Source organism: Liolophura sinensis, chromosome 7, assembly GCF_032854445.1.
Source record: "Liolophura sinensis isolate JHLJ2023 chromosome 7, CUHK_Ljap_v2, whole genome shotgun sequence".
Taxonomy (NCBI): Eukaryota; Metazoa; Mollusca; class Polyplacophora; order Chitonida; family Chitonidae; genus Liolophura; species Liolophura sinensis.
Genome location: NC_088301.1, coordinates 25,152,163 through 25,171,119, shown reverse-complemented (window position 1 = coordinate 25,171,119; position 18,957 = coordinate 25,152,163). Strand labels below are relative to the sequence as shown.

General features: G+C 38.6%; 2 protein-coding genes across 10 annotated transcripts in view; one reads left to right on the top strand and one right to left on the bottom strand.

The window, feature by feature from the left end:
• LOC135471844 (polypyrimidine tract-binding protein 3-like) overlaps positions 1-1,787 on the top strand; it is a 114,803-nt gene extending 113,016 nt beyond the window's left edge. For all 9 annotated transcript variants that reach the window (XM_064751238.1, XM_064751234.1, XM_064751241.1 and 6 more), the window contains one exon: positions 148-1,787. In XM_064751238.1, coding sequence (XP_064607308.1) covers positions 148-216 — 69 coding nt within the window. In that variant the 3' untranslated portion in view covers positions 217-1,787. The remainder of the gene's footprint in view (positions 1-147) is intronic.
• Positions 1,788-6,448: 4,661 nt separating this feature from the next.
• Positions 6,449-18,733, bottom strand: LOC135470776 (N(6)-adenine-specific methyltransferase METTL4-like). Its single transcript, XM_064749817.1, has 10 exons — positions 18,405-18,733; positions 17,303-17,693; positions 15,517-15,573; positions 13,536-13,728; positions 11,740-11,916; positions 10,945-11,014; positions 9,272-9,446; positions 7,914-8,109; positions 6,925-7,016; positions 6,449-6,565 (listed from the first exon to the last, which is right to left on the bottom strand). The coding sequence occupies exons 2-10, from the start codon at positions 17,666-17,668 to the stop codon at positions 6,449-6,451; spliced, it is 1,443 nt and encodes a 480-aa protein (XP_064605887.1). The 5' UTR covers positions 17,669-17,693; positions 18,405-18,733.
• Positions 18,734-18,957: the final 224 nt, after the last annotated feature.

Below are 18,957 nucleotides of genomic sequence, written 5' to 3'. Positions count from 1 at the left end.
AAGTTTGTGACATACTCGCATGTATTATTCTGACAGCTCTAACCATAAAGTGGACAAGCAATGCGAAAGCGATACTTCCATTTTTTTCTTCTTTTTTTTTGTTTGAAGTATATAAATAATAAATGTAAATCCCATTTTGATTTGTAGGCTATGCACAATTACCAGCTGATGGATAACCAGCATTTGAGGGTGTCCTTCTCCAAATCCACATTGTGAGCTCCCTGCCTTACCCACCATCATGTGACGCCAGCTGTGACAGCACAGACGTTAGGGAGGAAATCAACAGTCATGATACTGATCGACCAGATTTCTCCCTTGTGTTACTACTGCTGTGGCATCTTCAGGGGAATGTAATATTGGGGGGAGGGGGGAGGGGAGGGGTTGATTTCATATGTTTTTTTTTTTTCCCTCGGTTTTTCTATGTTTATCTTTTATATCGAAATATGATAGTTCTGGGTGAGAAGTGGACCTCGTTAGCAGCTGGTGAAAAGAGTCTTATAATCCTACCTAATTAAAGGCAGCTGGACTGGAGGGTGCGCGTTTGACAAATTAACAAAAAAAACAAAACAACAAAAAGCTAGCCAACCCCAGTTCCAGAGAGAAATATTTATGTGCAAGTGTACCGGTTCAGAGTTCCTCTTTTTCTGGTTGGGGTCCAATATTATATATATTATATAAAAAGAGATTTGCAGTAGTTGGCCGTTAGCTTATCATTCAAGTGCCTTTATCAGCATAAAGGACAAGGAGTGGGTTTGATTTGGGTTAATGCTCAGATCAGCGAGATCAGAGAAGCTGTTGTGATTATCTGTCTTTGTTATGCAGGATATGTATCATCAGACGTTAGCTTTGTTTTTGTTTTTTCCAATTTTTTAATTTTCTTTTTTATTAAATGAAAACGATTGACCTCAAATCTTGGCTGAGAAGCAATTTTGTTCCATGTGTTCATGTATATACAAAAAGCTTACATGTTTGTGAACAAATAATTGAAAAATAAAAAGTTTTAACTGTTCAAATGAGTTTAAAAGAGAAGAAAATGATGTTTTTTGAATCTAAAGTTTATCAGGTGTATTTTTTTGTTAATTTCCCATAAAAATGTTATCTAAAAAAATGTCATTTTTGAAAATCATAATTTAAATGTGTGAGTATTTTAATGAGTAGGGACAGAAAAGGTTTTGAGACGTGAGGAACTTGAGGTGTGGTTAGATTTGTACTCCCTGGACAGATTTCTTAATAGGGTTGGCAGAGAAGGTGAATAGGGGAATGTCAATAGGGAGAGCATGCAGGCGTGCTTTTAAAACAATATAGAACTGAGAGATGGAAGGAAAAGCTGGCTAATCCAAAGCTAACGCCAGATTTAGGAGCTGAGGCAAACTCTGCAGGTATTGTGACGGGATACCCCTCTAGATTTAAAAAGGGGAACTCTGAAATTAAATATTTTAATAGCTTTTATACAGAGAGGTCCAGACCTGGTCTTATGTTGCAGATAATATAGGATGAAGTTAATTTTTTTAAAGTCCTATTTTTGCAATTTTTGGGTGTATGAGGTCTATGAGAACAATTGTATAACTATGAGGTGTGGAAATATATTTTTGCATTTTGAAGATACAGTGGCCGAAAAAATAAATCGTTATTATAAATATGCATCAGAGCGACTCGTTTAAAAAAGAAATTAATTTTTACACATGGTAAATTAGTTTTTCGGCTTTCCATACCTCTGAAATTAATCCTATAAACTGCATTTTGCACACTTTGGTTTTTTTTTTTTTTTTTTTAAAGTGGCAGTATGGAGATAACTTTGTCACGGCTTTGCATGTTGTAAATGATTTCGCTGCCCCTATACCATGACATTGTTTCTTCATGAAATCCGCATGTGTTTTTTTTTTTTTTTTTTTAAAGGTGATGTTAATTACTTTTAGTTATCAGGGTGTGGAGGGAATCCAGAAAAAAGCAGCATTCCATAATAGGTTCTGCTGTCTTTGTTCCGTGAAGTTAGATCTGCTTGTTTTTCTACCTTTTTTCCATATAATATTACACATTCAGGCGTGGTTACATTTTTTTCAAGATTTTGTGCCGAATTTGTTGTAAATTTTAATACTATATTACTAATAGCCATATTTATCTTACTGAACATACTTGTTTTTCCATTGCTGAACCTTGTTTTTTACTCTGCTTACTATGATGATGTTGCCTTGTAGATGTGAGCTGTGGACTTCGATGTTCAGAGATACCTTTACAAAATCATACTTGAACCCAATATCCACATTTGCTGAGCAGTAGTTCTAGATAAGTTTTTGTACAAGCTTTTTATTTCCTGTATTTCTGGCCAACCAAAGATTACTTTTTTTTATTTAGTTTTTTTTTTTTTTTTTTTTTTTTTTTCTTCTTGTTCCATCACTAGTTGAACATCTTGAACGATAGTGGCAAGCTGTCTTTTAAGCTACCTTTATTGTACTATGGCTGATAAAGTTTCTTTCCAAGTGAACAGCTGATACGCAAATTGACTTTTAAATGGACCAGAAATCATTCAATCTCTATGGTGTTTTTGTTGGTTCTAGGCAGTCACTGTATTGTTTACTTCATGTTAAATTTTGTGGGTGTTTTTTCTCTTTCCATGTTCAATGTTTCACCACCTCGTTTTGTGGTATGTTATTATTATCTGTATTGAAAAATGTGACTGAAACCACCCCTTTGGTCTAGTCCACTATGTGAGGACTTCTCGGCCTTTCAAGGGAAATGATTGGTCAAATGTTAATCCAATCAGAGAAACCTCCCACCCACCAGGGTCATGCTCCACCACTTTTGACCTGTCACAGGCTTTGATTGGCATGTTAGTGGAGACATTGTGTGTTTTGGTCAGAAAGTCCAGTGTAGAGGTGTAAACAGTAGATCGCACCCTGATGCCGCCATGCTCAATACATTCAGGGTCTTCACTGGTTGTTGTTGTTGTTGTTGTCAATGGTGGGGAAAGTCAGCAAAGATCAACTGGTGGGTAGAGTATGTTCTTATGTGCCTATGTGGAAAGGGAACAAAACCAACTAATGATGGTTTTTTGTAGCTTTTTTATCAACATTTACATGTTTAAAAATTTTATTTATTGGTGAAAACTACCCAGAAGGCCTTGTGTTTTGGAGGCCCTTCTGCCAGTGTTGACATATTAAAATTTAACTAAAGCAAGTTTGTTAAGAGAACATATTGGTTTATAATTGATATTCTGTAATTATAAGTCAAAAAAAAAAAAGTAATTAAACATTTTGTAACAAAACTGTGAAGTCTTGCTGCCATTTCCATGATTTTTATTTTTGTATCTGACTGCTTGTCATAGTACAGACAGAGGCATCTTAAAGTCTTAGATGCAGCCATCTTGAAAATAATGTCTGTAATAATTGAGCTTTAAAACAGTCAACAACATTCTATCACTTCTGCAGTCTTGGTTCAATCTTCTGTTATACACTGGTGTAACATGCTTTCATTACTTACTGATTCTGTTTTCTGTCTTTTCTCGTCTCTGGGCAGTGAGTGTGTGTGTGTGTGTACTGGCTCGGTGCACCATCATGTTGTTTATCTGTACTGATTCAGCTGCTCTTGTATAGGTACTGCACATTAAATAGTCTTGGTGTATTATTAATAAAACTGTTCCTCTCTCATCTGTCTGCCTTCAACTCTCACTTCTCTACAACCTTAGTTTTGTCTTTTGTTCTCCTCTCTCCTTGTGTTACTCCTTTACTTGTGAAGTTCTCTCATGACACATTTCTCAGTAAAGTGCTAATTAACACAAGTCCCTACTGCTGACTGTTTTGCCAGCTCCTCACTTTGCCCTGATCCCAGTGTAACCCATAGACTGTGTAATGCCCATTAAACCTCGTATTTCCTATACTAGCCTATATTTTGCCAGCTCACACTATGGCCCGAAAAGTGTGTAATGCACATTAAAATGATGTCTTACTCTACATGGTGTCAGCTTGCAGCATTTCCTGTGAGATGTGTAAATATAGGGTCTCCTACACAACATTTTGATAGCTCTCCATATTTCCTGTAAAGTGTGTAATGCTCATTAAACCTTGCATTTCCTACACAAGCCCATATTTTGCCAGCTCACTATTTTCCGAAAAGTGTGCAATACACAGACGGTCTACCCTACTCTCCTAATATTTTGCGAGCTTGCAGAATTGCCTGTTAAATGTGTAAATTTACTCCAACCCTATATTTGGATAGCTCACCATGTTTCGTGTGTAATACTTGTTCAAACAATTTCTTCATCACTTATATTTTGATAGCTGACCATGTAGCTCTGTTCACAACGTTGCCCTTAAAGTCTCTCTATATACATGCCCTTGCCCCATCAGCAGTGTTACCCAGGTGTAATAAATTCCCCGCAGGCTCCCACTCACTGTATGATGCCTGCTCATACATATAGAATTACATAATAATCTATAACACTCTCAGTCACAGGAATATTTATACTGCTCACTGAATGTTTTCAATGATATATGTAATATTTAAATTTAAATGTGATGTTAGATGGGCTATACTAGGCAGAGTCAAAGAGACATCTACCTAAACCAAGTGTAGGCGTTTACATGTACATACTTATAGTTTGGACTGCTTTGTTGTAGGCGGGAAGGAGTTCTACTTGACAAGTTCCCAAGCGCCCTTAGATCGTGTAATAGCATTCTCAGAAACAGGTTTTCATAGACTAGGTAATGGCCTGTTCATAACCACTGTTGCTCATATAATTTATATGTACTGGCTCACATATCACATAATTTATACAATAGCTCATATTGCTTTTGTTACACTCCGTAATAGCCTACTCTTATGTATGCAGTGTGCCCGTCAAACCCTCTGTTTTTCCACACAGTCCCCCCCCCCCCCGCCAAGTATGGATTCTTTCACCATATTATCTTTGTGTACATTTAATGTAGCTCTTGCCACCAGTGTGTACTTTTAGCCATACATGTACATTGTGTACATTTACTCTAACACAGTTCTTCTACTCCACACTTACTCAAAATGTTACTTTTACAACTTTTATGACATTACTTCCACAACTGGGAAAAGTTGTTGGAAACTTTAAAACGCCCCTGTCTTTGACTTCTAACTACAATGAAGACAAGGTGCGAAATCAATCTTTGCCTTGGACAGGGAGTTTGCAGATTCCCCACTCTGCTTGTTCATCCCTCCAGTTTCCTCTGCCCACAAAAATTTCCCAAAAGTTTAAAACGTCTTGAGAATGAGAACGACATTAAATGAGTAACAAAAAAATATATATATATCTATATATATATATATATATATATATATATATATATATATACATGTATATAAACAACATAGCAAGCTTGACTGCACAGTGTTTACAACATTGGGTGTCAAGGTCACTATGCTGAAGAAAATCTATGGTTTGTACAATTCCACAACCATCTACAAATGACTGGCATTGTACACATTTTGGCTGATGCACGAGTATGGCCAGAACGGAGTGGTTTGGTTTACTTGATTGGTTGGGAAGGTGGCCAGATTTATGAGATTCGTGCTAAGTTTATTCAGATGCATTCAGAAAACTCCTTCATGGAAGGAGACACACCACTTACCACAAGCCCTTGATGAAGAACGGGGCCTCCGTGGCTCAGTTGGTTAGCGCGCTAGCGCAGCGCACTGACCCAGGAGTCTCTCACCAATGCGGTCACTGTAAGTTCAAATCCAGCTCATGCTGGCTTCCTCTCCGGCCGTACGTGGGAAGGTTTTCCAGCAACCTGCGGATGATTGTGGGTTTCCACCCACCATAATTCTGGTCGCCGTCGTATAAGTGAAATATTCTTGAGTACGGCGTAAAACACCAATCAAATAAATAAACCCTTGATGAAGAATATACTAAGATTGATTGATTGATTGATTGTGGCCCGGGGATCTTGGGTGCAGGAAACCCGAGTACACGTAGTAAACCACGAACCACTGGCAAGCTGTACTGGAACAGTTTGTCATCTGTGACAGATTTCATCAGTGATGTAAGGCAAGTGGTTTCCATGGAACTTCATGTAAAACTACACGCAAGAGCGTGGTCCACTACTTGTCGCCCTGAAAGCAGGGGAATCATGAAAAGTCCTTGTCTGAAAACAGTACAGAACCTCTGCCTAGTGTGACTGAGGGCAAGCACTTTGCCTCAACCCATTCCTAATAATGTACTGTTTCAGTTATTTATTTGATTGGTGTTTTATGCTGTACTCAAGAATATTTCACTTATACGACGACAGCCAACATTATGGTGGGAGGAAAAAGAATGCACTTAGACGGCTAATTTATAACTATCACTCACTGTGTTTGGGTAGGAATGAGTTTTATTTAAAGAAACAAAAAATACATAATAAACAAACTGAACATCACAGATGTGTGTTCTGGAATAAAGAAGAAATCACACAATGAAATGTCTGACAATGAATTACTCTCATGACTAAATCTTCCCTGAATGTTGAGTAGAAGTGTGGTCTCTGTCTTCAGCCCCATTACAGCTGGTCTCAGATGAACATGTAGAAACATCGTAAAACTTAAGGTGCTGATGGCGCAAAACCTGCAGGTAGATGAAACATCACAAATTTCAGTATGAGTGCTTTTACAAAAACTGAACTTGCCAAACAACATCACTGACTATATTCTGCATCCCAATGATGACTGCTTTAAAAGAAAATGGTCAAGCCATTACTAGTGCTTAGCATAATACACAGGTGACACAAAGTCTTGACTTTTCATTTCATATTCCCAGCTGAGCAATCAAAATATACTCATAACCAAAGATCTGTCTAAAAATAATTAGCTTAGTTAAAAGACAGTGTTTCACACAGATAATTTCTTATTTTGATTTATATTGGTAAAAAAAAATATGAAGACTTTGCTGCTTTTGATCCAGTTTTCATCAGAAATATGACATACCTCATTACCCCAGCTGATCCAGCCAGGACGGAGATTTCTGGCAAACAGTTCCAAACAATGAGGCTTTTCATTACAGTAATCAGTCAATAGAGCTGAAACCAAGCACAGAGTAGCCACAATAGTTGTATCTAGTACTTCATAGCAGGCGAATAACAGATAAAAATTGTTTTCAACCCCATATTTCAGAATATTTTTTACTTGTGATGGTGTTCAGTTTTATGGGTAGAAGTCACCAAAGAGCCCAAGGCACACCACAAACATGAGGTGAAGCTATTGACTACCTTACCCATGTGTGGCATAAAAATATGCACACCATATCTGTGGATGACAAGTTGTCTTAATGACTCCACAAACAGGCCTTATATGTGCCTCTGACAGCTTATTGTCACCCAGGTCCCACAAACAGTGAGAAACAGAGAGAGCAGAGGAAGCTCACAATTTCCATGTCCAAGGCTGGGATTGAACCCACACCTAGTCAGTCTTAGCAACTGAAAGACAAGCACCTATTCCACCACTTACATCAAGGCTACCAAGTTACTGTATTTTTCTTACCCATCCAACAAAACAATAGATATATTTTCAGTTTTCACATGAAAAATCATGGATGGGTCAAAATGTAACACTGCATGTGATATACATGTGCATACTAACACACTTCTCATCTCTCATAGGTTATCTAAGACTTTAAAAGAGGAAGTTGTAACTTCTTCACTTGGCATTCAGCATGAAGGGGATAAAGCAACAACTGGTTGACCAGTATCAGTATAATTGCTCGGGCGGGGCGACTTTCTTGCCCCTCGGTAAGTCGTCTCATTGAAGCAGCACTATATAAAAGAGTGGTGGAAATCCGTCTGCAACAAGGAGGCACATTACACACACTCTAACGACTCCTTCGTCGTTGTATGACTGAAAAGTTGTTAAGTACAATGTTAAAGCCCAAGCACTCACTCACTCTCATATGTTACAATAATTCAAAAGCAGGTGGTTACCATCTATTGGGGGCTTCTTTGAATGAAGAATGCAAGGTACACTCATAACAACTTTATCCTCAGGAGGACTGCCCAGTGGATTGTCTGTCCGCTCAATGCCATGGTGATTTGGTTGATACCGCCCTAATATAAGACTTTCATAGGGTTTTTTACAATGTGATGCAAGACCAGTGATTGGTTCCCCAGCCACAGTAACCTGTAAAAAATTTGAAATGCCTAATATCAGACTTTCACAGGGTTTTTTTACAGTGTGATGCAAGACCAGTGATTGGTTCCCCAGCCACAGTAACCTGTAAAAAATTTAAAATGCCTAATATCAGACTTTCACAGGGTTTCTTACAGTGTGATGTAAGACCAGTGATAGGTTCGCCAGCCACAGTAACCTGTAAATAATTTCAAAAAAACATTTCATAAGTCGATGACATGGCATAATGCAAACAAAGCACTAACAGTCTGACACATCGCTTGACTACAGTACAGCAAACATACACATTACACTGGTGATTTTCAGCATGAACTGAATCACTAAGAAGCCTATATAAAATTTAACTGAAGTGAGAAAGCTGATCATAGTGCATAAGCACTTGTGACTTCAATGATTAATGTACTATGTAAGTACAAAATTATTTATACATTTGGCCACTGAATAATGAAAATTTAGCTGTGTCACTCAGAGTGATCAAATGGTTAAAAGTTCCAAACATTTAACAACAAAGTATTTTGCTTGTTTTTTTTTTTTCTTTTTTTTTTGTGGCTTGTTGTTTTGATTATCCCAATTATCTAAAGGCACTGTAAAAATAAACTCTGTTGGAAGGAAGAATCACAAACCTAAGCGTCCCAAAAGTAGTATAAAACAGGATAATAGCATGTGGAATGGCCACGAAGGGAGACCACTCTCAAGCTAATGGGGATCAAGGGCGGCAACTCTTGCAAGGCAACCTAAAACATTGCACCGACTTACACGAGCAAAATTTCGTATCCTCTCATGAAGGCCTTCAACTAAACAGCATACAATAGCTTTTCAATTGCCTGACAAAATGTTTAGTGTGTCTTTATAACACTTTACACTTACTTGATCACAATTACCAACTCATAAGGCAAGTATGAAATTCAGTGGCAGAATTTCCATTTTATTGATTTATTTATTTGATTGGTGTTTTACGCCATACTCAGGAATATTTCACTTATATGATTGTGGCCAGCATTATGGCGGGAGGAAACCGGGGAGAGCCCAGGGGAAATCCACAACGATCTGCAGGTTGCTGGCAGACCTTCCCACGTACGGCCAGAAAGGAAACCAGCATGAGCTGGACTTGAATTTCTATTTTAAAGTCGATAGTTGGAGGCTATATTCTTACCTTCAACCAGTACCAGTCAGCCAGGTGTTTAACTGACCAACGAGGAAACAAAACATGTCTAACATAGTCCTGGTGTTTGTGCTTATTTGTTACCCAGACAGCAAGCAGACACCTGTCACGGGCCAGATCTGGGATGGGGAGATCTTGCAAGTCCCAGTTAGGTAAGGTGTAATACCTGCAGGAAAAATTCAAAGTAGTTAATTTCTTAATTATTTTGTCATTTATTTATTTATTCATTTTATTTATGTATATAAATTTTTCTTTAACAGACAAATATACGTATTTTAATTATATACTAGTACTTCTACAAAAAGGCAGCCAAATAACAGCTTCTTGACCTGAAGCCTTATAAAAATGTTTTCAAGAAACCCACAAATCTTTAACACATGCAGCATACCACAAAAAGTCTATATCATGTACATATACTGTGTTTTCTTGGGGCAGGGTTAGTCCATGCTGCCAATGAAGTATCATGCCGAAGGCACAAGGTCTGACACCCTACCCAACCACAGTACATTGACGCAAGCTTGTATGGCCGCAAGAACATTGAGTACAATAAAAAATTCCCTGACAAATGCTGGGGTTGAACTCCCTCCTACTCGCTCGCGTATCTTGCCACTGTGCCTCCTTTACTACACGTTTTGCTTGTGGAAGACAAGTATCAACCTGACCTGCAAAGCAGGCAGCAACAGGTACCATTTTGTAAATCTTCGGGTTGACCCAACCCAGGTCTGATCAGACATTCTAACCATTAGACCACCAAAGCGATCACTGACAAACCGAAAGAGTGACTTCTAGAAACGTTTATCACAGCTAAAAAACAGCCCTCTCCTAAAGCTTACCACAGACAATAGCTAACAGCTGAGGAAAAATACTCTCAGGGCTGTCAGCTTAGCTGTTTGCTCTTCGTTTTTGGTGAGATTTCTTCCTCTCAAAGTCATGCCACAAATATTTAGCATGTTTGATATTTTATGGACTTGCCAGGGGCAAATTTCACCTTGTGGGGTGACACTGATCTAATTGCTGAGCTGAATTTTTCAGGGGACCAATGAAAAGTCTTGAAAATGTCATATGGGTTCAAGATGGCAGAGGCGCAAGATATGCTTTTATTGATTTTACTGTTCAGACTGCCGTCGATGGCTATTATCAGATCTGGATCCTGAGGCGCATTACAGCGGCGCGTATGCAAGGCTAATTCCATTGGGAACTACTGATCTGACATCATGCAAGTCAGGATAATCTAGCCAAATATCAACAAACTTCTAAAATTATCTAAATGTCTAAAAGTATATCCGTCGTCAATTCACTAGGGCTCAACATTCTGATATCATATGACAAATCAGATCCTTTTTATTGGCTAATACCATTCTTCCTCTCACTTAATAGTTCAACTTCACTTGCACACAGTGAGATTTGCCGATTGCGAATCCATAAAATATCAAACATGCTAGACATTTGTGGCATGGCTGTTAGAGGAAGAAATCACACCAAAAACAACCCACATACGAAGAGCAAACAGCTGGGCAAACAGCTTCGAGAGTATTTTTTCTCAGCTGTTAGTTCTTGTTTGTGGTAAGCTTTAGCTTTCCAGTTACAAACTTACAACAACTGAATGATATCCCTTTGTAGTAATGAAAACTTACATGTATGTCTACCCCTGCATCTAAACTCACATTTTTTTCCTCTTCACTGATTTGTTCTCCCATGGAGGATCCATGACAATTAGATCAAACTTTTCACCATCTGAAAATAAGGATTGAAATAGTATATCACGAAGTAATGCCTTGCTGAAATCACGGGTCAAATTCAATGTGTGCTGCTCTAGAAAGTAAGCATTTTTAATTACTCTCCAACACAAAGTTGACTTTTTTACGATACTCTCCAACACAAAGTTGACTTTTTTACGATACTCTCCAACACCAAGTTGATTTTAGTTGTTACACTCCAACAGCAATATGACCTTTATATTGTGTTTTTTTTTCCACTGAATTCCATGAAATCAGAAACATTTATAACTTTAAGGCCTGTAACGGAGATAGGGTTTCCTGGGTTAAACCGTGCAGCTTTTTACCGTGCAGTCATGTGACGAGGATGAGTCATGAGGTGGGAGGGAGAGTGCATCATGCTGCCAAAGTGCTGCTGCCACTGAAGCATCATGTCGAAAATACCAGACATGATAACCCACCCTTGCTCTAACCTCTCAGTGCTGAGTACCGACCGAGGCAATAACAAGTACCCGTTTTAAGGTTTTTTGATAAGACCTGACCCAGGTTTGATCCTGGATCTTCCGACTTCAAGGCCTGCCACAAGAAGATATATTATATGAATACACACCTACTGATTCCTTGCTGCCATATTCCTTGCTGCCATAACTGTTAAGTACGACGTTAAACCTCAAGCATACATACATACATATACATTCATTCCAATTCATTGACTTTCACCTACAGCCAAAACATAGCCCGTACCTAGTGCACTGATGAAGGATCGGATACCAGCAGCCTGTGACAGACAAAAGCCAGAGTAAGGAGGCACAACATACTGGTGACCATCACACCTGATCACCATAGGGGTAGGTCCCTCGTGTTTGTACAGTGTGTGGCACAGCTCAGGGTAGCTGTAACATTGGCCCGCTGAGAGAACAACTGTTCACAAACACAGGCAAAAAACAATTATAAGTCTTCATGAATATACAAAGTCCCAAATAAATGGATTCCATGCAAAGTCTTTCAATGGTGCATTTTGAAAGTTTGTTTTCTAGCCACCTCGCATCTAGCTCTACTAGAAGCCTGGGATGGAATGTAACTAGAGTTATTCCCCTTGATCCTGTGGTCTGAGTCTCTAATTACTTATTTATTTATTTGATTGGTGTTTTACGCCGAACTCAAGAATATTTCACTTACAGGATGGCGACCAGCATTATGGTGGGAGGAAACCGGACAGAGCCTGGTGAAAACCCATGACCATCTGCAGGTTGCCAGAGGACCTTCCCATGTATGGCTGAAGAGGAAGCCAGCCTGAGCTACGCTAGCACGCTAACCAACTGAGCAATATATTTTATATAGTATCATAATGTATCAGATAACGTATGCCTGATGATTGAATATATTGCATTTTTTTATCGGTTCCATTGAGGTCCCTATGAGGTCCCAATGACTCTATTGGTGAGAGGCTCCTGGGTCATTACGCTAGTGCGCTAACCAACTGAGTCACAGAGGCCTCCTCCGAGACTCTATAACTTACATTTCGTTGTAACATAGTCGACTCTTGTTTAACGCCATACTCATCATGGGTGGAGAAAACCTTGTGTCTGGGGTAATCTTTGGCACATTACTTCCTAAGTGTGACACAGGCCTACGTGTACAGATATGTACATCATACTGTTGGAGAAGTGGTCTTCATTGATTTAATACACTAAGCCAACTGACACATAAATATTGCCTAACACTCACTGTCGTCAATTAAGGTTTCATGAACAGTTATAAAGAACGAGAGAAAATACAAATTCCCTGTCCCAGGCCGGCATTGAGTGAGTGAGTGAGTGAATGCTTGGGGTTTAATGTCGTGCTCAACAATTTTTCAGTCATATGATGACGAAGGAATTCTTAGTGTGTATGTAATGTACCTCTTTGTTGCAGGACGGATTTCCACCGCTCTTATCTAGTGCTGCTTCAATGAGTCGACTTACCAAGGGCAAGTAAGTCGCCCAGCCTGAGTCATTATACTGATACGAGTCAACTGTCCCTTTCATGCTGAATGCCAAGCAAGGAAGTTACTTCCTCTGTTAAAGTTTTAGGTGTGACTAGGCCCAGGATTGATGCTGGATCTACCGCTCCAGAAGCGGACGGCTGGCATTGAACCCCTACTTCATGTGTCCTAGCAATTAGGCAAATATGACATTACAACATAGCAATGAGCTCTCTTTGTGCCATGACATCGATGGTATTTTGCAGTTGAGGGATTATCATGGCATTTTAACAAGGGCAGGTTTATACAATATTGACAAATATATAAATATACTGATATTGACAAAATATCCACAAAAGAGCACTTTAATTTATTAAATTACCTTAAAAATCCACTAAACTAAAATGTATTTTACGAAATGAAAGTCATCGCCTCCCCATGTTAATACACACTTATTAGCCCTCAAGTGAAAAAAAGTGTCAACCACATGGCAGAAAAGGATGTGACTACGAGGTCAGATTTGAAATGTTAAACCACTAACCCAAGCCCCGCTTCCATGGATTAACTGATTCATTACCTGTGGCTAACCCCTCACACACAGGTTCCAGAACATTTCCTACAGACACTGCCATGTCAGACGAGTCTTGTTTAGCGAGCTGTCTGGCCTCTGTGTTGTTGTTGATAGGTAGAGTTGATAACTCTCTGAAATGACCAGTTAGCAGTCCCAGCTTAACCAGAGACTTCATGGCCTGTGAGATGCACTCGGTCATCTGTGCAAAATACACAAGTTTTTTATTTTTTAAGCTATGAATGCAACAGATTTTTTAATTGTAGGACTGCAAAAAAAAATTTTAGAGCATGACTTCAACAACTGTTTTCCTAATATGAACAAATTTTGTACAGCATGAATACAACAAACTTTTTACAGCATGAATACAACAAACTTTTTACAGCATGAATAAAACAAACTTTTTACATCATGAAGACAACAAACTTTTTACAGCATGAATGCAGCAAATTTTTTACATCACGAATACAACAAACTTTTTACAGCATGAGTACAACAAACTTTTTCTACAGTATGAATGCAAATGCATAAAGGTGCATAATAAGAAGATATAAAAAATTTTATGCTTTGTAATAAATTATAACTCATTGCATTCACAAGACTATTCATAGGAAAAAAAGTTTTGATTATCATTTGTCTTCTCATTTCTCCAGAACTTTACATCATGTATAAGGTGTTACAAATTTAAAAACTGGAAAGTTTGAAATGACTAAATTGAATGTCAGTCACATGGACAGATCTGTTTGAACAGAACTTCAAATGTCACACAGAGAGCATCGTTTTTAATCCACCATGTCACGCACAAACTGTTGTTCAATAGTGTATTAGCAGTTAAGCCTGGTATTAACTTTGGTCCAGACTGAAGTCTCATTATCTTTGTATTAGCTGTTAAGCCCGGTATTAACTTTGGTCCAGACTGAAGTCTCATTACCTTTGTATTAGCAGTTAAGCCTTGTTTTAACTTTGGTCCAGACTGAAGTCTCATTACCTTTGTATTAGCAGTTAAGCCTTGTTTTAACTTTGGTCCAGACTGAAGTCTCATTACCTTTGTATTAGCAGTTAAGCCTTGTATTAACTTTGGTCCAGACTGAAGTCTCATTACCTTTGTATTAGCTGTTAAGCCCGGTATTAACTTTGGTCCAGACTGAAGTTTCATTACCTTTGTATTAGCAGTTAAGCCTGGTATTAACTTTGGTCCAGACTGAAGTCTCATTACCTTTGTATTAGCAGTTAAGCCTTGTATTAACTTTGGTCCAGACTGAAGTCTCATTACCTTTGTATTAGCAGTTAAGCCTTGTTTTAACTTTGGTCCAGACTGAAGTCTCATTACCTTTGTATTAGCAGTTAAGCCTTGTATTAACTTTGGTCCAGACTGAAGTCTCATTACCTTTGTATTAGCAGTAAAGCCTGGTATTAACTTTGGTCCAGATTGAAGTCTCATTACCTTTGTATTAGGATGAGACTGGTATTTAGATTTAAGCCTGGCTTAACTGTAATAGCTTACACTTTTGAACAGCTGGTTCCAGGAATTTATGCTGTCACCCACTTGAAATAAACAGCATTTTGACAGGAGCCAAGTGTTTGGTACAGGATGAATCTACCAGATACCAAACAGCAGTGTGACTTTTGTCATGAAGTGAATGCATGTTAAAAAATTTGTCATTCTTGTCCTGCACCCATTATAAAAATTATTTCCAGTCCTGTACCATCCTATACATTCAACCTGACAAGATCCATGGATTAATAACGTGCAATTCCAAAGTGAGAACAGTCAACAGTCACAGAATGTCCTAAATATCACTTTTGTAATGGTTCTAGTAGACCTACCCCTCTAGTGGCAATAATAACCTACACATCGTTATTTCTCAAAATTGGATTTTGTCAAAAAAAAGGCATATTGTCACAAAAATTCAAACTTAAGCATTAAATTCCCTAGCACATATTCGGATATGTTGAGAAAAATCTATTTCTACTGACTTAATTTCCTCACCTTATCATCCTGTAACAAATACTCGTCATCTTTGTGCTTTCGTTTTCGTTTTCTTTTCTGAAACAAAGGACAGATTACCTAATGTTAAACCTGGGATGGGGGGGGTGGTGTTAACTACATTGTAATGAGTATGTCTTCCATATAGTCTTCATAAATCTTCTGTCTAAAGTCGTGAGTGGTCACATTTTGTCGATCTACATGTACATGTATGAACCTGTTCTACTTTCTACGACCGGGCCCTCCGTGGCTCAGTTGATTAGCATGCTAACGCAGCGTAATGACCCTGGAGCCTCTCACCAATGCAGTCACCCTGATTTTAAGTCCAGCTCATGGTGGCTTCCTCTCTGACCGTACGTCTGCCAGCAGGTCCTCCACATGGTTTCACCCATGCTCTGCCCGGTTTCCTCCCACCATAATGCTGGCCGTCTTCCTATAAGAGTACGGCGTGAAACACCAATCAAATAAATAAATAAAGTCTACAACCCAAAATATCCAGTTGTCTCCAGTTGCATTGAACTGTGCATGCGTGCGCCCCACCTGAGTGCAGTTTGGCCACAGTGGGTCATTACGATGCATTCCATATAAAACAGGACAGGTGACAGTCAAGCTACATCAGGTGTGACAGCTGCAACCAGTAGTATTCAACTTTAGTATTCACTGTAGTATTCACTGAGTAATATCACAATGTTACAATGTTTCTGGATAATTCAACTTGTGTTGTGTTACATTTTCTGACAAATGAATGAATTTATTTATTTATTTATTTATTTGATTGGACTATTATGTCATACTCAAGAATATAATTAACTTATACTAATGCAGCCAACATTATGGTGGGCGGAAACCTGTCAGACCCCAGGAGAAACACACGACTGTCCGCAAATTGCTGGAAGACCTTTGCACATACAACCATAAAGGACAAATGAATAAAAGACGGCAACTGCAACATTGTGACGTTTTTAAAACAAAAAGGATACAAATGATATACAATTTATATATTTCGTTAAAAAAAATTTCATAAAAAAAAAGATTCATATAGCGATAACATGAAAAAATAACTGATTACTTATTTTCAGAATAAAAGGAGAAACCTGTTGCAACAGCTCTGCAATCATTGAAGGCTTTGCATTTCACTAGTAACTGAAAGCTTCAAGTAGCGTATGTGTATATTCATATGAGGTACATGCATACTGTACCTTGCAATGGCCGGTGCCTTACTCCGAGAACTACTGCAGTTTCTTCCACCCACACAAACTCCTCACAGCGCATATGCTGCTGTCTATGATCACTTTACGTCACTGCCACCCACAGACGAGCTTGACCTTTGGAGCCTATGTGACGTGCTTGTTTATGCTTAGCCTCATCAGCGGTGTTCTCATGTGGAACTATTTAATCAGCATTCATGCATAAAAATGTTTCAGAAGTTGGTCTGAATCAAGTTGTACACACTGTGGATAATTGAGGATGTATATGAATGAAGAGTGAAGGGATTATATATTGTATTATTATAATCAAAGGCTGAGATAGAGTTCTTATGTTTTCTGACATCACTTCCTGCCTCATCACCATGACCCCAGTGACCTTGACCTTGTTCAAGATTTCTGTACAAAATTTGCTAATGGTGGCAGTGATGTAAAATGAATGCAGAGAGCAACGCATGTGCTGTAAGGAGCATACCATAAACCTTACCACCATCACATAACTGAAGAATTCTCCAGCACTGGGCCTTAAACATCAATGAATCAAATGAAATAAAATCAAATCAATCCAGAATATTTCCACAAACCTTTCCTGCCTCTATTTTCTCTGGGTCAGCAGTTGTGACAGCAGATGGCCTAAGCCTAGCGGCATAATTCTCAAACTCACTGTCCATGAGGTATGGATGGAATATTGAGAAAAGTTCCTGCTTCGGAATATACTTGTACTGGTTTTGAACCGTCAGATTGGATAAAATGCTGTTGCCTCCAGCAAGTTGTGAAATGTCACAGGTACCATGAACAGCTGTGTTAATGTCATCTGGCAGTTTATCTCCAGTCTGTGTGAAGTTTCTCTGTATCACTGGCTCACATGTTTCAGGAAGACTATAAGATCTCCTCCACCATGACATGTGGTCTAATAGCCAACCTTCTTCACACCAAGCAATAACGGCCATTGTTCCAAAGTTCTTCCACCTTGGTCTGGAAAATATAGGAAAAGATTTAACCATTGTTAAATTACTGCGTTCAGTATGAAAACAAATCCAAGTCAATTTCTTCCTGGACAAGGAGGTTGTAGATTCACCCACTCTCACTGCGTAACTGTGTGGTCTTTGTGACAATTGATAAAAAGGTCGACAAAACTATAGTGTGGCTGTTTGCACAGTCTAATGTTTGTTGAAGACCACTTGTCTTCCCCCAGTATAACTTTACAGCAATGGTATAACAAAAAATGCTGAACTGGTAAAACTCCTTCCAGTCTGTATCAAAAAAAAATTTGGACCGTTTGTGCAGCCCGTCCTCGAGTTTCCCATTAAGTATGCAATATATCTGTAAATCACATATCAGGAAATTTTTGTTCAGTAACTTGCCAAAGGTCGGTGGTTTAATACTCCCCGGCACTACAGTTTCCTCCACCTGTGAAAATGCCTGCCATCATACATGGTATTGTACGTTTTACCTTTCACAGTACCCATCATGTATAACTTGATCTGTCAGCAACCTGCAGATGGTCGTGAGTTTCCCCTGCGCTCTGCCTGGTTTCCTCCCACCATAATACTGGTTGCCATCATACAAGTGAAATATTCTGGAGTACAGTGTAAAACACCAATCAAAAAAACATAAGTAGGACCTAAGCATAATTTTAATTATGAATCATTAAAACATTAGCCATGAAGAAAGTAATTATCATACCGTAATAAGAATTATTGCCGGTATCTTGAGGCTATTTAGGTCAGCACCGTAGTAAGCCTAAATATCGTACATGAGTTATTCACCATTTCAAACCAAAACAGCTTCGACAGCCGATCTTTATAGATGGATGTTGTACTGAGCTTTTATCAGTGATGAAACGCCCCTCTAAAATGCGTTTAACAGAACGCTGGAAAAAGTTCCACTGGCTTTGTTGCGGTGATATTTTTTTTTTATCTCTAACAATTAAAAAGTATTAGAAGTACTTCGGTCTTGTATCAAATATTTCTCTTAAATTCTGCATATTTAAGTAGTGGTACAATTCCTCTCTTAAAAAGTTATAAATCTGGAACTACTAATCATTAGATTAAGGTTGCCTATTCTTTCGCTGTTAAATACGGCAGCACTTAAGCACTCGCACTCTTTCGCTGTTAGAAGCAAGCTACTATCATTATGTTATCCACATATTACTAGCTCGCGTGCCTCTCCAGTCTAGACAATACGCGAGCGTCATGCATGTATAGAAACGTACCGCGGACAATTTTGACCTCAGCGA